The sequence below is a fragment of the Mesoplodon densirostris genome, chromosome 11 (assembly GCF_025265405.1).
Source record: "Mesoplodon densirostris isolate mMesDen1 chromosome 11, mMesDen1 primary haplotype, whole genome shotgun sequence".
NCBI classification, from domain to species: domain Eukaryota; kingdom Metazoa; phylum Chordata; class Mammalia; order Artiodactyla; family Ziphiidae; genus Mesoplodon; species Mesoplodon densirostris.
In genome coordinates this window covers 60,591,883-60,611,358 of record NC_082671.1, presented here as the reverse complement: position 1 = coordinate 60,611,358, position 19,476 = coordinate 60,591,883, and the positions used below count along the sequence as shown (strand labels likewise).

The 19,476-nt window shown below is 64.6% G+C and overlaps 2 protein-coding genes across 9 annotated transcripts; both read right to left on the bottom strand.

Moving 5' to 3' along the window:
• Nucleotides 1–34: 34 nt before the first annotated feature.
• On the bottom strand, nucleotides 35–8,996 carry MAPK12 (mitogen-activated protein kinase 12). Of its 6 annotated transcripts, XM_060114074.1 has the most exons (13): nucleotides 8,921–8,996; nucleotides 8,048–8,145; nucleotides 7,846–7,975; nucleotides 6,027–6,085; nucleotides 5,046–5,157; nucleotides 4,909–4,938; nucleotides 4,608–4,655; nucleotides 3,926–4,040; nucleotides 3,639–3,710; nucleotides 3,413–3,492; nucleotides 3,255–3,333; nucleotides 2,988–3,161; nucleotides 35–587 (listed from the first exon to the last, which is right to left on the bottom strand). In XM_060114074.1, the coding sequence occupies exons 3-13, from the start codon at nucleotides 7,858–7,860 to the stop codon at nucleotides 508–510; spliced, it is 864 nt and encodes a 287-aa protein (XP_059970057.1). In that variant the 5' UTR covers nucleotides 7,861–7,975; nucleotides 8,048–8,145; nucleotides 8,921–8,996; the 3' UTR covers nucleotides 35–507. The 6 variants fall into 6 exon arrangements, with proteins under 6 accessions (XP_059970057.1, XP_059970051.1, XP_059970052.1 ...); XM_060114068.1 differs by lacking the exon at nucleotides 8,921–8,996 and having other exon boundaries at nucleotides 8,048–8,716; XM_060114069.1 differs by lacking the exons at nucleotides 4,909–4,938; nucleotides 8,921–8,996 and having other exon boundaries at nucleotides 8,048–8,717.
• Nucleotides 8,997–10,259: 1,263 nt separating this feature from the next.
• MAPK11 (mitogen-activated protein kinase 11) lies at nucleotides 10,260–16,546 on the bottom strand. Of its 3 annotated transcripts, none has more exons than XM_060112071.1 (12): nucleotides 16,428–16,546; nucleotides 14,052–14,181; nucleotides 13,920–13,978; nucleotides 13,738–13,849; nucleotides 13,634–13,663; nucleotides 13,499–13,546; nucleotides 13,300–13,414; nucleotides 12,905–12,976; nucleotides 12,585–12,664; nucleotides 12,050–12,128; nucleotides 11,917–11,963; nucleotides 10,260–11,509 (listed from the first exon to the last, which is right to left on the bottom strand). In XM_060112071.1, exons 1-12 carry the CDS (start codon nucleotides 16,541–16,543, stop codon nucleotides 11,231–11,233), a joined length of 1,167 nt encoding a protein of 388 aa, XP_059968054.1. In that variant the 5' UTR covers nucleotides 16,544–16,546; the 3' UTR covers nucleotides 10,260–11,230. The 3 variants fall into 3 exon arrangements, with proteins under 3 accessions (XP_059968054.1, XP_059968056.1, XP_059968055.1); XM_060112072.1 differs by having other exon boundaries at nucleotides 11,340–11,509; nucleotides 11,790–11,963; XM_060112073.1 differs by lacking the exons at nucleotides 13,920–13,978; nucleotides 14,052–14,181.
• Between the last annotated feature and the right edge of the window lie 2,930 nt (nucleotides 16,547–19,476).

Genomic DNA, 19,476 nt, shown 5'->3' with positions numbered 1-19,476 from the left:
ATCCAGCCCAGGAATTGGGAAGTGAAGCGGAGTGGGAGCTACAAAAGGGTTTATTTCCTCCAGACGTGTGGCCACACCACGTGGCCATGTACATCTAAGGGGGGTGGTGCAGGAGCGTCCACACCAACGACCCCAGGAGACAGGTCCCTGAGTCAGCGCTCTGCACCCTCCCGTCCTTCCTTTTCAGCACAGTCCAGAGCAGGCAGGGTCAGAGACTAGGCTTTGACCCCAAACCCCATCCCACCCCACAGGTTCTGAGGCTTCTGCTGCACCCTGGGGGAGGGGACCACTGCTCAAGGGGTCAGAGCCCAGCCCCCAGGTCAGGTGGGCGTCCTGTCCAGAAAGTCCAGGTGCTCCTCCAAGGTTAGGCTGAGGTGGGCTCTGAGAGCAGGGGAACAGGCTTCCAGAAGAGGCTCCATGGAACGAGGGGACTCCTGGGATGCAAGCCCCGGCCAAGGTCCCAGTGGCAGACAGGATCTCCCCTCCAGGCCCAGGGCCCAGGGGTATTCACAGGGCCGTCTCCTTGGAGACCTTGGCCCCCAGCTGTCGGGGAGGCTTGAAGCTGAGCACCTCTCTATATGTGACACCTGGGGCAGGGTGAGAGGGACAGAGTCATGGGAGAACGGGCCCATCACCTGTTAAGACAGCTCCACAGTGCGCACCAAGGATGGACGCCAGTGACCAAGACGAAGCACTGGGCCCAGCTCATTGGTACTCGCGGGGACCAGCGATAAGTCCCATGAGGTTCCACTTGGGGTGGGGGTGGAGAGAGGAGGCCCAGAGCACAGGCTGTTAGTCACTGAACTAGGGAGCCCGCCCGCCCCCCAAAATAACAGGGTCAGAGATCACCGCTGGGGTCCAGGCACCAGGGGGGCTCCTTTGTCCCACATGTGCAAGTCCACCTGTGTCCATCCACAGGGACTGTCCACCCTGACAGGGCTCCTGTAACCCACACCCACGGCCCCTAGGGTGGCCTTGGCTCCACAGCCTGCCTCAGTGAACAGAGGACATCTGAGGAGTGTAAACCAATGTGTTCACTTGAGTGGAGTTGCTCAGGGTCCCACCAGGGCACACCCCAGCTTCTGGATCCAGAACATCTATGAAGGTTTAAATGAGTGTGGGGACTTCCCTGGTGGCGCAGTGGTTGAGAATCTGCCTGCAAACGCAGGGGACATGGGTTTGACCGCTGGTCCGGGAAGATCCCACATGCCGCAGAGCAACTAAGCCCATGCACCACAACTATTGAGCCTGCACTCTAGAGCCCACGAGCCACAACTACTGAGCCCACATGCCACAACTACTGAAGCCCGTGCGCCTAGAGCCCAAGCTCTGCAACGAGAAGCCACCGCGATGAGAAGCCCTCGCACTGCAACGAAGAGTAGCCCCTGCTCGCCACAACTAGAGAAAGCCCGCGCGCAGCAACTAAGACCCAACAACGAAGACCCAATGCATCCAGAAATTAATTAATTAATTAATAAACGAGTGTGGAATTCCCACCAACTACCTGCAGCATCCAGCTTCCTCACCGGTGCTCATGTTCCCTGAACCATGCCCAGAGCAAGCCGTCCCAAAGGAAAGGGGGTGCTGCTCCGCCTCCCCTCTGACCAGCCTGCAAGAGGACAGTTCCGCTCCACCTACCCCAGGGTGCCCATGCTCACCTGGCCACGGGAACGCATGTTTGGGGGACCACTGGTACTCCACAAGCCCAGTTCAGGAAGGACTGTGCCTTTAGAGCAGGTGGTCTGTGTGGTTTGCCCAGCACACAGCACAGTTGTATTGCTACCCCATGGGGTGCCTCCCAGGCCCTCATCTAACCCTGGTGCAGGGGCCCATCCACACAGGGAAGGTTTGTGTGGAGAGATCCTTGCTGTAAAGCTGGCTTTTCCCGGGGAAACAGGAGGTGATGAGTTTGCATTCCTGACCAGGGGCTCAACCACAAACAGACCACATGTCCACCATGGTCTGTAGTAAAAGCAAAAGCTCTTACTACAGTTTGTGGCGGAGACCGCAGAGAGGATCCTGTGGCCCATGGTTTTCGGTTTTCTTGTTACCTTTCTGGCAACAGAGAACTTACAAGCACAAAACACAGCACAGATAAGGGCAGAGCCGCTGCTGGGGCTCCCCAATGACCCTGAAGAATGTGGTTTGAGAAGCACAACCCGTCCAGCCCCACCTCTACCCCCCACATCCAGGACCGAGGCCCCAGGTCTGAGGCACAGCCAGGACGGGGTCTAGGACAGTGGCGACCAGTGCCACAGCTCCGTCTGCACTAACTGCTGCCCTCAGACGTCCCTGCTCCCCCAGGCGGGTCCCGCAGCCACCGAGAGAAGATGCCTGCCATGCCAGAGTGGAGCTAGACAAGGCCGGTTCCAGCATGGGGCGTCAGGGCCCCAGCAGAGGGAGGCCCGGGAACTGGGCAGGCGGCCCTGAGCCCAGCCTCAGGCTAAGCAGGTGTCAGGAGCCCTCAGAGATGAAGAGAGGGGCCCTCGGTCTCCGGGCCAATGCAAAGTCTGGAGATGCAGAGCACAGGCAGAGGAAGGTCTGAAGTGCTCAGTGGGGCTAGAGGGGACGGGCGAGGGGTAGTGAGGAAGGGGGAGGTGCTATGGACTGCCTGGAGCGGACCTGATCCTGCTGGCAGGACGAGGGCTATGCAGCTGTCTAGGTAGGAGGGGTCCTGAAAGGGGCACAGAGGCCAGAAGATTCAAGAGGTATGAGCAGAGAGGCCTGGGGGAGTGGGTGCTGAGGGTCTCCGGGGTAGCCCGGCCTCTGGCCTAGACGTGGGGAGGCACGCTGGCAGGCCTGGGGGCCGATAGAGGCCAAGTGCTCAGGTCACCTTGGCCTGGAAGCCCAGCTGCCCCCTGACTTCCACTGTGTTCCTCACCTAAGCTGCATCCCAGGGTGGGGGGGACCCAAGACTCTGAGCCCTGGCCACCTGCACGGGGCTGGTGGGGTCCAGCCACAGGCCCTGCCCAGAGCCCTCCACTCACGCTTCCACTCTTCCAGCGTGCGGTCCACGTCATCAAAGGATTCATCGTACTTTTGGGCTTTGGGCTCATCCTCCGTGTCGTGCAGCGACTCGAAGTAGGGGTGGGTCAGCGCCTTGGCCGCCGTCACCCGCCGCTCCGCATCCAGCACCAGCATCTTCTCCAGGAGGTTCACGGCTGGGGGAAGGGTGGATCAGGCAGGCCGAGGGGAGGGTCCCAGGCCCCAGTACCCACGTCACTGACCCCGTGCCCACCGCAGTCCCACCCTACCCAGAGGGCTCGCGTTGGTCAGGATGGCGGCAAAATCCTTTTTCTCTAGCTCGGGGAGGCCCTTCATGTAGTTCTGAGCCTGTGTGGGAAGAAAGGGTGAGGCGCCAGCCCCCAGGCCCAGACCCAGGCCTCCAGCTCACTCCCGGCCCCCAAGTGACCTCGGCACTCTGCAGCCTCTGCACAAACTCGGCGGGAGGCGTCCCCGTCACCTTCATGATCTCCTTCAGCTGGTCCAGGTCTTGGCTGAGGTCAGGAGCACAGTGCGGGGCCAGAGGGCAGAGCTCACCCACCCACACGGCCCACCCAGCCTGGGCCGTGTGCCTGGCCTGCTCCCCGCAGGTGTAGGGTAAGCCTCCCCCGCACCCAGCTCCAGGTGTAGGATACGGTCACTGCCTTTGAAGAGCGTCTTCCCTGTGATCATCTCAGCCATGATGCAGCCCACTGACCAGATGTCCACTGAGACAGAAGCCCCTCTATCAGGGCTCTGTGGGCTGGGGAGGGGGGCACACACAGACGCAGGAGTGGGGGCGGTGGAGGAGGGCATGGGCCCAGGAGGCATCTAGCCGACCACGCCCTGCCCAGCCCCGGCCCAGCTCAGCAGCCTCCCCGCAGAGCAGCCCGGGCAGGGGCGGCCTAGGAAGCTGGTGCCACGTCTCCGGGCAGCCCCTCACCCGTCTGTGTGTAGTGCATCCAATTCAAGATGACCTCAGGCGCCCGGTACCACCGGGTCACCACGTATCCAGTCATCTCGCTATCTGCCTGCCGGGCCAGGCCGAAGTCCAGGATCTATAGCCAGAATCAGAAAGTGGGGCCAAGCGGTCCCTGGGGAGTGGGTGGGCCAGCCGTGGTCCAGAAGACCCCAAGGGGACTGGGCACACCGGGGCCTCCTGCCAACCCTCTGGGGCCCGAGGTCGCAGCCAGGTATCCCCCAGCCTCCCTGCGGTTTCCTCCCCACAGCCAGTGCACCCAGCGCAACCGACTGTGCCTGCCCCCGACCCTTAGAACAGGCACCCTCGGGGGGTCTCCTTCCCCTGGACTTCCACTCCCTGCGAATCGCCAGCCCTAGCCAGCGCTTTTGGGAAGGCCTGCTCAGCCCTGCCCTGGCTCGGGCACGGGGAGCTGGGGACACCACCTGCCCTTCCCCTCAAGCAGCTATGGGAGTGTGCCCTGTGCCACCGCACCCAGTGCCTCCCCAGGGCCCATCTGCCCATCAGCTGCTCGGCCACTGCCTGGATGGCTGTGGTCTGTCCCTCCGCCTGGGCCTGGGCCAGTCCACCTCCAGGCCTGAGGGCCAAGGGGCTGGTGGGCAGATGGACAGGTGCGGGGGAGACCCCGAGCCAACACAACACACACCTTGAGCTCACAGTCCTCGTTCACGGCCAGGTTGCTGGGCTTCAGGTCCTGGGGGCAGAAGAAAGGTGGCTGTGCAGCCCCACCCACCAGAGCGCAAGGGCAAGGGCCCGGGCAGCAACTGAATGTGGGAGCGTCGGGCTAGGCTGGGCCACCCTGCAGCCCTTCCAGGAAGGGTGGAGGTGCACAGTCCCCAGGCTGTGTGCAGGCAGGGTGCCCCCTCGCGGGTGAGACAGGAAGCTCCAAAGGTGGAGCCCTCGCGCGCCCACAGCCAGGGGAAGCGTCCACCTTGGCCAGGACTCACCCTGTGGATGACGCCAGCAGCATGGATGTACTGTGGGGACACAGAGGGGTCAGCAGCAGTCAGTTCGCAGGAACATCAGAGCCCCGGCCCCACCTAGGGGGACCCCACCCACTCTGGCGGCACCCCCATGTCCCCACCTTCAGCCCCTTGAGCATCTGGTAGACGAGGAACTGGATTCGGTCCTCACTCAGCTTCTCGTGCTTCATGAGCTTCCCCAGGTCGGTGCCCATGAACGGCATCACCAGGTAACTGCGGGGTCAGGGAGGGGCCGGACAGCAGGGGTCACGCCCGTGGGCCTGGGCTCAGGCCCTGGAAGAGCCTGTCACCCTGCAGCACCCAGTCCCCACCCCCCACAGCACTGCACTGGGCTCTACCCTCCTACCACCCACCGGGCCCTGCGATGCCAGGCAGGTCGGGACTGCGCTTTGGGGACTCCTTTAGGGTGGCCTAGGGGCTGGGAGACCAAGGCTCGTGGGCAGCAGAGGGGGCGTGAGAAAGGAGGGAAGTGCCTGCGGGCAGGGGTGTGATAGCAGGACATCTGGGTCAGAGGGGCAGGCTGGGCAGATGGACAGAGACACAGGGAGAGGTGCTTAGCACCCTGCCAAGACACCCTGCCTGCATGAGCCCTTGACCTCTGCCAGGCCAGGCAACGAGGAGCCTGTCCTGCACCCCCCCTTCCTGGGCCAGGCCCCTGGCTCTTGGCCAACAGCAGTGTGAGGCCAGGGGTGGCCACCCGGGCAGGCGCAGGGCAGCACTGGGTCCCCCCTGCCCGCCAGCAAAGGTCAGCAGCTGCAGTTACAGGCCACACCCTTAGCGCCAGGGTTCCAGAGCACGGGACCCACTAACAAACCCTAAGGTACAAGGCTCACACCTCCGGCACTGGAGGAGGAGGCCCAGATCCACGCAGTGGTACCAGCACCGTGGGTCCCTGGAGCGTGTGGCAGGGGGTGGGCTGTGGTGTGGTGAGCGGGTGGGCAGTGTGCCCGTGACCCCCCAGCCAGGCTGCAAAGCAAGGCCTGCCTCAAGCGGCCCACCTGCCAGCCCCAGACCTGAAGTGGACACCCAAGAGCCACCCAACACCACCTGCTCTGCCCGGCCAGCCCCAGGCCGGCACTCACAAGTCTGTGAAATCATCCAGGGTCTCATTGGGTGTGAACACATCCAGCAGCCCAATTACCTGGGGAGGAGGCCAGAGGACCAGGTGGGCTGGGGACACAGACACAGCTGAGGGCACACCCTGCTCTAGGCAGGAAAGGCCCCTGCAGCTGTCCTGGTCTCCCCCACCACTGCCCACAGGGCCCAGCTCTGCCCACTGGCAGCTCAACCCTGTCCTGGCACACATGCCCATAAACAAGGACTATTTTTGGATGGTGACAGCCGGGATCCTTTGGGGGAGGGGCAGCCCCAAGTCTAGGTCAGCTCCCAGCCATCCAAGGAGCTCCAGACCCTTGGCCTTTCCTCCCACTCTTCCTATCCCCAGTGAAGACCCAGGAACAGTGTGGGGACAGCCAGTATCTAGCAGGCCCTTCCAGGGACCGTGCCTCCGCCAGAGAGGCCCAGGCAGGCAGCACTGTGAGCACACCGGCAGCCAGACCCCACCCCGCAGCCCTCTGGTCGGGGGTGCTGGACAGCAGACAGGGAATGGGACAACTGGCACCTGGGGCTTCTGGTGACAGGGCCTCCAGGGACCCCAGGAGGCCTGCACATCAGAGTGGCTGGAGAGACAGGTGGATGTGCTGGCAGGGGGACACCTGGCAGAGGCCATGCGAATGGTGTCCGGGCAGGAGGCAGAACGCTTGGAGCGCTTGAGGAATACGGGGAGAGAGGCCAGGTGGCCGAGGACCAGGCCAGGAAACAGCCCAAGAGAAGCCGAAGAAAACCCAAGCACGCCCTCAACACCAAGTGAAGGCTTGCTTTGATCCTAGGAATCTCAGCGGAAGAGTTTAAATAGGTGTGATGCTGAATGTGTCCCCTGGCTGCCATTCGGGGACAAACCGGAGTGAGGTGAGAGTGGACACGAGGTGGAGGAACAGCTAGATGACCAACGCAGCCACCACGGCCAGAGACATGGGCGGCGGGAGGAGAGAACAGTGGGACATCCAGAGAGGGGCCTGGAGGCAGGTGAGGCCCGGGCATCGGGAGGTTTCAGCAAGAATCCCGGAAGGTAAATGGGGGTCCACCAGGCTGGTGGAGACTTCTGGGCCTCTGCAGCGCAGAGGGCGGCCTAGACTGGGGGCAGGGGGCGCAGAAGGGGCAGGACTGGGACGTCAGCCTCTCAGAGCCTGCCTCCTCTAGGAAAAGGGGTTTATGAAATGCAGCGCTGGAGGGAGGCGGCGGCACCCGGCTGCTGAGGGGCTGCTGAGGCTCAGGAGACAGAGTGGGGTCAGGAGAGGGGCTGGAGGAGGGAGGCGGAGTGGGGTCAGGAGAGGGGCTGGAGGAGGGGCGCCGGGTGGGGCGGGAGGGGGATGCCCGGGAGAGGCTAAGTGCCCCTTCCAGGAAAACCGCTCCTCCCACCTTAAGTCCCCTCTCACCTCGGGGCTCCTGGCTGGAGGCAGGGTTTGGAGTGAGACCTGGAGGATCCCCTCGGCCTGGGCGAGTGGCCGTCCCCCGACCAGACCCTGGACCGAGGAGCCAGATGGGGCTCCAGCAAGAAGCCAAAGAGCTAAGTCCTTCCCGGGATTGGCCCAGGCGGAGCGGACTAGACCCCGGGGAAGCAGCTCTCTTAGGACGAAGCGGGGCTCAGCCCTCACCACTGTGACCCCCCCCCCGGGGACACTGCCTGACCCCTCGCTTCCGCCCGCCCCGCCACCCAGGGGAGCAGCCCAAGGGCTGGGTAGGAGGGACCGGGTCTTCGGGGCAGGATTTGGGGGGAGAAGGGAGATGAGCAGAGGTGAGATGATGGACGCCGTGCCTGGAGCTGGGGGCTGCGCGACTCACGTTCTCATGGCGCATGTGCTTGAGCAGGCGCAGCTCGCGGTAGGCGCGCTTGGCGAACAGCTCGGACTGGAAGGGCCGGTACAGCTTCTTTATGGCCACCTTGGCGCCCGTGCGGCTGTCCACCGCCGAGCTGCGGGGCGCACCGCTTAGCGGGAGGCCCGGGCCACCCCGCCCCCGGCCACCCCGCCCGGCCTGTGCTCACCACACGGCGCCATAGGCGCCCGAGCCTACGGGCTGCAGGTCCTGGTACACGGCGCGCACCTCCCAGGCCGTCTTGGTCACCTCCTGGCGGTAAAAGCCCTTGCGGGCGGGCGGCGGAGAGCTCATGGCTGGCCGGGCACCGCCCGCGCCGCGGACCCCGCGGGCGCTTCGCCTCGAGGGCCGAGTACCCGGGATCCGTGAGACGCCCTGGCGCGCACCCCGAGCCACCGCGCGGGCAGAGCCGGCTCCGCGCCGTCGCCGGGGAACCCCACTGCCGGCTTTCGCGTCCGGGCTCTCCGGAGCCGCCGACCCCGGCCCGAGCCCAGCCCCCGCCCGGGTAGCGCGCGGCCCCTCCCCTGCGGGCGGACCAACCGGACCCCGGGCCGCGCGCACGTGACGCCCCTTCCGCCCTTCGGCCCCTCCGGAAACATGAGGCGGCGGCCGCCGCCGGGGAAGCCGGAGGCTGGGGGGAGGGGAGCGCCGCTTCGCAGCTCTGTCCCATCCTGAACCCAGACGCGGCGCCCGAGCCCCCGGCCCGCCTCCGCACTCCGCACTCCGCACTCGGGATGAACTACGCGGACCCGAGTGGAGGCTGTGTCAGCGGGGCCCCGTGGGGCTCGCGCCTCCTCCTCACGGCCGCGCCCCCAGGGCGCTGGCCCATCCTGGCAGCCTGAGCTTGTCGACTGCTACCCGCAACCGCAAATCACTGTCCACCAGTCCCGCCCACTTCCAACTCCCCACCCCTCCAGGACGCCCCTCACCCTGGGGCTGACCCACCCACCCCCCAGCACGGGGTTCCCCGGCCACTATCTTGCCTCCATGCCCCTTTCCCAGTGAAGAAGTTGATTCTGTCTCCCAAACTCAGGCTGCCTACCAAGCCGGAAGCAGAGAAGGTGGGTCTTGTAGGTCCCCCTGGGCCCCTGTGCTCTGAAGGCTCTTCCTCACTGCAGCCGTCTGGGTGGAGACTGCCCCAGAGATTTGCACGTCCCTCTGCCTGTCCCACCCCTGCTCAGCTGAGGCCCTCAGGTTTGCTCTTCAAAGCCCAGCCCAAACCTCTCCACTCTCCAGGGAGGTGTGCCTGACCCCAGGGGTGAAGGGGGGCCCTACTGGGGCTCTCTCGGTGGGTGCCCCCTTACCCTTAGGTGGGGGCATCATCATTTCAGGGGTCTGGCCCCATCCTGGACCAGATGCCGCTGGACGACAGAGCCCCCAGCCCCGAGACCCAGACCTGAGAGTGGGGTAATAAGATCCCCAGGGCCCCCTGCCCCGCCCTCTGTGCCCTGCACCATGAATCAGCAGCTCAGCAGCTCCGGCCTGGCCAGAGCAGCTTTACAGCTGGGCTGCTCGGTGATCTGATCGGGGTGCTCAGGAGTTGCAGGCTTGTCACTGGGGGCAGCCTGCTGTCACCGGAGCCACAACCGCCCATCCCCGTGCCCTTCATGCCCTGGGCCACCTGTGGCACTCCACCTGTCTCCTCCAGGAAGCCCCCAGCTGGCCCCCTTACTCCCTGTGATGGGGTCCAGAGGTCCAGAAGGGTCCTGCATCAGGCCAGATTCCCAAATGGGGCATGTCTCAGTTCTGCTCCCATCCCCCACCCCCACCCCCACAGGACTTGGCCCAGCCAGGTCTCCAGGGGTTCTCCAAGACCTGAGGACCAGCACCCACACTGACCAGGCCTCTGCAAGCCCAGCTCCCAGATGATCCCCACCCCACCCCCAGGGCCTAGGGCAAAGGCATAGAAGGTCCCCATCCTGGGGATACCCTGCCTTCCCAGCCTGAGCTGCAGAGAGCGGCAGGGGCTAGTAGCTCAGTGTGGGTCCCGAGGCTGAAGCAGCCCTCTTTCCCCTTAACCAGGAGGGAAAGGAAAGCTGTCTCCCTGACCCTGGGAAGGGCAGGCCTTTGCTCCCAGAGACCTCAACACCCCCGACCCGTGTCCTCCCCGACCACTGAGTGAAGGGGCAGGTCTGGGTCTGGGCCAGATCCCCCGCCCAATGAACCTCTGAGGGCAGCGGGTTGACTGCTGGTGGACACCACGCCCTGTCCACCTCAGATCCCACTGGCCCTCAGGGAGCAGGGAGGGTGAAGGTGGCTGCTCTGACCAGGGACCAGGGGGATATGGCCACGCTCTCCAGGCAGTGGGGGCAGCGTGGGAGCAGAATCTAGAGCTGGAGACACAAGCCGAGTGAGAGGGGAACTTTATTGCGAAACCCTGGGGCAGGCACTTAGCATTCAGACCTCCCTGGTCCTGCGAGGTGAGAGGTCACCACCTGACAGACGCCCCTTGATGGAGGACCCACACCTCTCACACGCCTGGAGCAGGGCCCTGTCCCAGAGGTCGCTAGGTCAGCTCCACTCTGGAAGGCGGGAAGAGGACAAGGGCTGAGCCACAGACTTGAGCACCCCAGCGCCTGGCTGCAGGGCCAGAGGGTGGGCAGAGGTAGAGTGGGCAGAGATGTCTTCATCAGCTCTGGGCCAAGGTCCAGGATCCGGGTCCACATCGGCATGTGTGTCCTCAAGGCTGGAGGCCCCTGTGCCTGCCAGCCCCCCAGCTGGCACGGTGCCCTCATGCCTCAGAACCCTGCTGCAGCCCTCAAACCCAAGGAGCAGGGGGCTTTTGCTCACATGGCTGCCCATGGCCACCTGAGCCCCTTGCATGCTGCCCAGCAGGGTCTCAGCAATGCCCCCTCCCCACCCACACCAGGAACTGAGGGGAGGGGAGGCAACAGTAGAGCCACCCCAACTTGGGCCTCCTGCTTGTCACGGCCACTGGCCCTCAGGTGCCCTCAGGTTCACATGCGTCTGCATCTGCTTTGACATGTGAATTCCAGGAGCACATATGTGCCACCCAGCATAGGTGAACATGTGGCTCCAGGCAGCTGTCCCCACTCTGCCACCCCCATGGAAGATCCTTTGAGTCACAGCACTTTCCAGGGTAGCCCCCCACTTCCAGGCTGAGCAGCTCTGACCATCGAGACCCCTTCCTTTGTCTCCAGGAGGCTCCGGCCCCAAGGCACTGCCCCCCACAGACAGCCCTCTGCAACCCAGGAGATCGGGAAACAGACACACTCCCCAGGGGGGAGCTCTTATGGCACCCAGGTCCCCCATAGCGAGGTCCCAAAGGAGACCCAGGTTGCTGGGAGGGGGTAGGAGGACCAAGGAAGTCCAGCATGCTCTATCCAGACTCCTACACCCGTGGCTCACACACGTGCAGGCTTCCCACAAGGAGTGGCGTGTAGACAAGGGTCCCAGGCCAGGGGTGGGCGCTGCTGGCCGCAGTGGTGTTGGGAGGTGCCCCTCGTGGGAGTCTGGCAGGCTGAGGCAGGAGGGCAGGCGGGCTCAGGCCCCTCCTCGGGTCCGAGTGCAGCTGGCGAGCCGCATTCCCCTCACTGCTTAATGTCCAGGCTGCCAGGCGGCTGCGGTGGCTCTGGGGGCTTGAAGCTGAGGACCTCCTGGTAGGTGAGCTCTGCGAGGAGAGGAGGAAGGGTGAGCTCAGGCCATCAGCAGCCCAGGCCCACCACCCTCTGAGAGCGGCCTCGGCCCATGGGCTCCTTCCTGGGCCTGCCCCGTGCTGCCCCCAAGCCTCTGCTGGACACACCCAACCCCAGCTCTACCTGCCCCCCGCTAGAGTGGGGCTGGGGGGCCGTGTTGTTGCCTTGCTCAGACCACTCTCAAGAGGAACTGGAGCACTTCCTGCAGAAAACAGGCAGCGCTCAGCCTCTGGGGGACGCAGCCCTCAGGCCCACCCTTCCACTCCTCCACCGTGCGCTCCTTGGCCTCAACGCTTTCGTCGTAGGGCTCAGCCTCGGGCTCATCCTCGGGGTCATGGTACTGGCTGAAGTAGGCATGGGCCAGGGCCTCGGCTGCACTGACCCTCTGGTCACTGTCCAGCACCAGCATCCTTCCCAGGAGGTCCACAGCTGCAGAGGGGCGGGGTGCAGGGGTGGTCAGCTCCACAGCCAGGGCTAGACATGGAGCCCAGCCCTGACCTAGGGCCCATCCTCACCCAGGGGGTTGGCTCCATGGAAGATGCTCCTGAGGTCCTTCTGGGGCATGTGGGGCAGGGACTGGATGTAGGTCCGGGCCTAGGAGCAGAGGGGAAGGGCCTGAGGGGGCTGTTCAACGCCTGCCTCCCGTGGCCCTAAGCCAGGCAGAGGCTTGCCAGGAGAAGCCCCCAGACTCAGTCACTCCAGCAGGCCTGGGCAAGGACATGTGCGGACCAGAGACCTCCCCGCTTTGGATCTGGTGGCTCCAGCACCTTGCCTGGCCCTACATGCCTGCAGGTCCCAGGCCTGGTGCCACTCCACTGTCCACGGCCAGGACACTGCAGGTGCCAAGGTTTTACCCTCACTGTCCCTCACGCCTGGAATGTCTCCCCAGTTCACCTGTTTCCCCCTGAAGGGGTCAGCGCCTGCCTTGGGGTCTATTCCACTGTGACCCATGCTCCCCCTGTGGTGCCCCATCTATTCCCACAGCACCCCTTCCTCCAGAGTGCGGGCAGGGGAGTGGTTGGTCAGCAGAGGGGGCGATCAATGACTCACATGTTCTGACGATATCTTTGCCAGAACCTCAGGGCTGGGTGTGCCCACCACCTCCATGATGCGCTTCAGCTGGTCGATGTCTGCCTGGCTCAGGAAATGCCCAACGGCCAAGCATGGACTCTCCCGGGGACCCCAAACCCCAGACCTTGGGTCACTGCCCAGAACCTGCTCTCCTGCCGCTGGGGACAGGAGTGAGCCCAAGGTGACACGGTGTGGGGCAGAGGGGGCAAGACTAGCCAGAAAGGGCCAGAGCCCACCCCCCTCGACCCCCACCCCGCAGCAGGAGACCCTGGCTCACTCCTAACCTGCGCCAAGGATACAGTCATTTCCTGGGAAAAGGGCCTTTCCCTGGAGCAGCTCGGCCATGATGCAGCCCACAGACCAGATGTCCACTGTGGGAGGAGGCGTCTCCATCAGTCTGCCCACCCCAAGGCCCTCCTCAGAGAGCTGGGGGCTGGCTTCACTGCGCCAGCCCAGCGGCCCCGCGCTCACGCTCAGGCCCAAAGCCAGCAGCCCCTCCTCTCTAGACACAACCCTGGGCGGGGGGAAGCGTCAGCCCAGGACCCACCGTGCTCTGCCTTTCTGAAGGTCTGTTTGTGAACGCAGGTCCCACACCTGGCCTGTCCCCCAAGGTCCTTGGCCTCTGGGTCCCAGCCCCACCCCCCTCCCCAGGCCCACCGGCCCCACGGGGCTGCCCCACACGGGCTGACATCACCTGTCTGGTTGTAGTGCATCCAGTTCAGCATGATCTCAGGGGCCCGGTACCAGCGCGTGGCCACGTAGCCAGTCATCTCCTCGTCCGCCTGGCGCGCGAGCCCAAAGTCCAGGATCTGGAGGCACCCCCAGGCTTGTCAGCGCCTCCGCGTCTCCGCCTCCCCGCCGGCCGACCCGCCAGCCCCGCCCCAGCGGCTCACCCGCAGCTCGCAGTCCTCGTTCACAGCCAAGTTGCTGGGCTTCAGGTCCTGCGGGGCGGGCGCCGCGGCGTGAGCGCAGGCAAAGCCGCCGCCGCCGCAGGAGCCCCACGCCCCCACCTCGCGCGCGGCACCTACCCGGTGGATGATCCCCGCCGAGTGGATGTACTGCGAGGGGGAGACGGCGGGGGCGTCAGGCTCTGCCCCCTGCGCCCCCGCCCGCCCCCCGCTTCCGCGCCCACCTTCAGCCCGCGCAGCAGCTGGTACACGAGGAACTGCACGTGCTCGTCGCTCAGCGCCTGGCACTTGACGATGTTGTTCAGGTCGGCGCCCATGAGCGTGGTCACCAGGTACCTGGGTAGCAGCAGGGATCAGCACAGAGTCCCCACCCCGACCCCGCGCCCTCCCCGCCACGGCCGCTCACACTTCGCTGAAGTCCTCGAGGGAGGTGGCCGGCGTGAACACGTCCAGCAGCCCAATGACCTGGGTGCAGAGGGGAGTCAGGGCTCGGCGGCCCGCGGGCGCCCCACCCCCGGCCCGGCCACCCCCAGCTCACGTTCTCGTGCTTCAGGTGCTTGAGCAGCCGCAGCTCGCGGTACGTCCTCCGCGCGTGGATGAGCGACTGGAAGGGGCGCGACAGCTTCTTCACCGCCACCCTCTGGCGCAGCCGCGTGTCGTAGGCCGAGCTGCAAGGCGGCCTGTGAGGCCCAGCCTCCTTCGCGCGGTCCCCACAGGCCAGAAGGCCTCCGGCACCAGGAGGCGGTCTGAACACTCCCTCCAAGCCTCTCCTCTCCCTCCTGGAGTCCTGCACCTTCCTCCAGAGTCAGTTCACCCTCCACCCCGCCCTCTGACCCCCAGCCTTCCCAGCCCACCTGGGAGCCCAGGGCAGGACCTGGATTTCTCCTGTCTCCTGGCCCCAGTGACTCTTGCCCCCAGCTCAGGGTGGAAATAACAGGCCAGGGAAACAGCCAGCGGCGGACAGCAGGCAGTCCTCCAGCTGCCCCATAGGCCAGGGGGTCTGGGAGGCCCCCTGAGGGGGTTCCAGAGTCACCTCCAAAGCCCCCAAATATTCAAAATATGGAGGAAAACCTGACCAAAGGGGTTTATTGCATCATTATTTTTCACAATGAGAAACTGGACGCAGGAAATACCCAGCAGAGGGTGGTGCCTGCACCCACAGAACATTTCTCCTCGTGCAACCCCACTCGCCTGAGGTCCAGACCTGCAAGCCCCCCACCCAGCTACTCTTCACAGGAGATGCCACACTCACGGGCATCATCCTCAAACACAAGTGGCCTGGTCGTCCAGTGGCCCCACTGCCCCTCGGGAAGGGATGCCTTCGCCCAGTGTTCCTTCTGGCTGCTGCTCCCCGCTTCCCTCCCACTTCATCTCCCGTCTCCAGGATCCAGCCTCCCTCCAGAGTGAGTGGAGCCTCAGTCCACCTCCCATGCCCACGCAGCCCAGGGAGCAGCTCCCGCAGGACCTGGGGTGCTCATGGGCCCAGGCAGTGGTGGAGGAAAGCCCCTCCCCCATCCAAGTCACTGCTGGGGTGGGAAGTAGGGGAGTGGCTCTTCACGGGGTGCGTGCACGCGCATTTGTGTGTGTGTGTGTGAGCGCGCGCGTGCAGCAGATCCTTTTGTGTCTGCAGTCAACAAAGGACTGTGGGAATTGGCACCGGGTCATCAGCTTCCTCAGACATCAGAGGAGGGAGGGGGTCCATCACCGCCATGGGGGCCCTGCAGAGCTAAGTGGTGGAGAGAGACCTCCCCTGGGGAGCCTGACTGTCCCTATGAGTTCCCAGAAAGCACTTCCAGCAAGGGCTCTGTCAGATCCCCCAGGGACCACTCACACATTGGCCCACACCCTCTTCCTGCCCTTGTGGTCTTAGAGATGAAGATAGAGGCCTGTGGCTGGAATGGCTGGAATGGCCTAAGGTTCCTGATGGCTGGACAGTGGCAGAGTGAGATCTGAGGCCCAGGGGACCCCAAACCCCTGCTCCAGGCTCCAGTGCTGGGCCTTGGAAGGGGGTCTGAGAAGTCCCACTCCTAACCTTCTGCAGGATCCTGGAGCAACACCCTGCCCCCAGGGGCCCTGCCTCCCCACACCCATGACCCCCGCAGTCACCTGGCACTTCACAGGTTCTGGGTTCTGGGGGGGCACCTCTCAACATCCACACCCACAATCAGGCTCACTGTCAACACTGCAACTGCAACCTGGACTGTCCGCAAGCCCCTTGCCACCCAAAGCCCCCTCCAGCCTCCACTCCACCAGGTCCAGAGGCCTCCCCCGGCCCCACCCTCCCTCCTGTCTGGGCTTCAGGGCCTAACTGCAGGCTGCGGTGTGAGCTCTCTTGGTTGGGGCAAAAATGGGGTGGGGTGCAGACGCCCCCTAGGGGGGGATGGTAGGCGTCTCTGATCAGGCCTAAGCGCCATTCCGAGTCTGAGATCCCTTGGAAAATGGGGCAGTGGACTGGACCCACGGGGGAGCTTGAGGTCGTTTTTAGGTGAGGGGTTTTGCCCCCCACCCCCCAATCTGGGCTCTTCCTTTTCAAACAGAACTACCCACCCTGGGGCGGGGGTATCTGCCAGAGCCCAGGGCTGCCTGGCCCTTGACCGGGGGCATCCCAGATGCATGCTCAGACATCAGGGGGCCCGGGAGACCTGCCCGCCCTTTCGCCAGCTGTGACGCCGCAGGATTCGGGCCTGGAGGGGGACGCTCCGGGTTGGAGGGGCGGGAGGACGACCCCTCTCCCGCCGGGGAGAGGCTCGGGTAGGAAAGTTTCCCTCACGCCCCCACCCCCCATTCATTCCTCGGATCTGCGTAAGGCCCGGGGGCGGAGGCAGGGCGAGCCCCTCCCCACGCCGGGAACCCCGCACGGGCGGGGAGGGGGCGCGCGCTCAGTGCCCCCGCCCTTGCCCCGTCCCGCCCCTACCAGACGGAGCCGTAGGCGCCCGAGCCCACCGGGCGCAGCCCTTGCAGCCGCTGCGGCACCTCCCACACCGTCTTGTTCAGCTCCTGCCGGTAGAAGCCGGCGCGCGGGCCCGACATGTCCAGAGCGGCCGCAGCTCGGCCCGCGCCCCGCCCCGCGCCCCCCGCCCCGCGGAGCCCGAGCCGGAGGCCGGAGGCGGAGCGGAGCGGGGCGGGGCCGGGGAGGGGGTTCCCGCAGAAGAACGCGCGGCTTCCTGCCCCTCCGAGGCGGCTGCCGAGCGGAAACCGGCCTTCCCGTGGTGGGTTGGGGAGGTCGGGGGAGGGGGATGCCGTGGAACGAGTTACCGCCCACCTCCCGGAGTCCACGCACTTCCCCCACATCCGCCGCGTGGGTCCTCGGCGCGGCACCGCCCGGACCAGGCCGCCTCCACCTCTCAGGACTCCGCTCCCCACACCCTCCCCTGCCGGCACAGACGCCGGCACCTCCCCGCAGTCCACCTCCCGTCCCCGCACCCCGCCATCCGCCTAGTCCGGATCCTGCGTTTAACGCCCCTTCAACCTGCTCTGGTCTGTGCATCCCTTCTCTCCTCTCACCTGCTCCAGGCCCTGCACCTCTTCCCCCAGCGTGCTCCCACAGAAATGCAGATAGAATCCTCTAAATCAAAGAAGCCAGGGACAAACCATGGGAGGTATTTTTTATCAGAATAGAGAATACCCCCTAATAAAAGCTAGGCATTTGGTCGGATAGGGCCCGTCCGCCGTGGGCAGATGGAAGTGCCTTGGATCCTGGGTCAGCCTGGCTTCCCTCCCCCGTGGAGGCCATCCGGCCTTGGCGGTGGTGCTTCGCTTCCCGGTAACCCTTCCACGGTCTGGTGTGGCGTCCTGCACGGGCTGGCTCCAGGGCTGGGCCCAGCTGCCCCTTGGGAGAAGCGTGACTGCCAGGCCAGGCCCGGAGACCAGACCTCAGGACCAGGGACAGCGGCGGCACTAGGGGCCTTCGGGGTGTTGGGCCCGTAAGAAGCTCTCCCCAAATGGGTCCTCTTTGGGGCCTGGTACCTTTCCTCCTTCTGAAACAGCTCCCTCAGCTGTCAACTCTTCGAGGAAGCCCACCCTGACTTTCCTAGGTGCTACGGGGCTCCCCTAGTTGGAAACCACAGTTCCCTGAGATCGGGTGAACTCTGCCCAACACTGCACGTTTCCTCTCTCCACCTGGAAGGTGCAGTTCGCACAGGCGGCTGTAACTGTGAAGGGGAATATTCCCTATTTCAGCATCTGTCTAGAGCTCTAGGCCAGAACGATTACTTCTACTTCCCACTTAAAGTGACAGTGGTTCGGAGAGAACATTGCCTGGGATATAAATAGCCTCCTGACCCTCCACCCTGCAAAGCAGTGGGTAGAGGCTGGGCTGCCCCCTCCCAGGAGAGTGGGAAATCAGGTTGAGGTCCCAACCTCCCACTTTTCTGAAACAAACTAAAACCTGAGTTTTTATGTGAAATCTCCTGATATTCAAATATTGATAACCAAATTAAAATAAAACATGTCAACACAGTACCAAGCAAACGGACACTTCTGCCTGGCAAATCCGGACCCTGGGGGTAGCCCAAAAGTGAGAAAGGAAGCAGGGTCCCAGTCCCAGCTGCTCCGGCCTCAGTTCCCTCTCTGGGAGCCAGCAGAGGTCGGCGGGGATGGGGTGAGGATGCCGGTGTCCCCTCCCCCAGCCGCCCCACCCGGGGCCTCCTCGGGGCCTCACGCTGGGGGCACTTTCCCGGCCTGCCGGGCAAAGCAGCCGAGGTTTTGTGCGGAGTTAATGGAGCTTCAGCTAAAGCAGGGGAAGAGGAGGCGGGAGGGAGCAGCGGGCCGTGGGAACCGGCGGCGCGCCACAGGGAGGGGCGGCCTTTGTCCTCTCTCCTCCACGGGGGCAGCCGTGTCTGTCGACCCGGAATCCCAGCTGCGAGTGGTCAGCGCTGACCAGAGGGGAGCGGCCTCACTGCCCTGCTCAGCGGTCACACACCGCGCTGAGACCCTCCCTCAGCGTTCAGCAAACCTGCCCTGGGCACAGGGGCGCCCGCAGTGTGCTCCGCTGCCCAGGCAGATCAGTCTCAGCCAAGTTGCCCTCTGGAGGGGAGGGGGCTGTGATACTGCAGGGGAATGACCAGGGAGGATTCTCCGTGGTGGTGGGGTGGCAGGGAGAGCAAGTCAGAGCCCCCAGAGGTGACAGCGGTGATGCTGGGACAGCTTCCAGACAGTCCTGCCTCTCAGGACTTAGCCCGACTTGAGGACCAGAATGGAGAGTGGTGGCCACGGGTGCAGGGCCGTGGCAGGCTGGGCAGGGAGCACCGACAGGATTTCAGATTTTTATTCGCACTGTGCTGTGTGTTTTCACGGTGTTATCCTGGCTGGCAGGTCAAGGACTGAGCCTGGAGGGAGGGTGCTGTGGATGGAGAGCAGCCAGGAGTGGCAGGCCCTGCCAGTGGGTGTGCGGATGGGGCACGGATGGGGCGGCACAGAATAGCCTCCTATGAGCCCTGGGTCCCCGGCACCACCCCCCTGGCCTCCTTCCACTCTCTACTGTGATTCACAGCTACCCCTAAGTACCGAGACGCCCCCACCCTCCGTGTCCACTGTCCCCTCTCCACAGGTCCAGGCCATCCCCTCTTCAGCCCCACACTGGTCTCCTGGCTGCACTTCTCCCTGAGGTCAGAACGAACTTCCTAAAATGCTATCTGGCCCTGTCACAGGGGCCCCATGATTTAGGTGAGGTCTCATGCTCTTAACAAGCAAGCAGGGTGTGGTCCCGGGCTGTTTTCTGCAATTTGGAAGGAAAGGTCATCGAGGTCGCTGGTCACCTCCATTCCTGCATCTCCCCACTCCCACTGCATTGGGAGGAAAGTGGGAAGTGGAAAGTGACAGAAGGCTGGGTCACCCCTTCGTCTGCCAGCCTCCTGACCACTCCAGCTAGCCTGCCCACCCCCGTGCACCCAACATCCATGCCCAGTTTCTTCACTGGCCCCATGAAAGGATGGCCCCTGGATCCCTTCACACTCCTGTCCTCC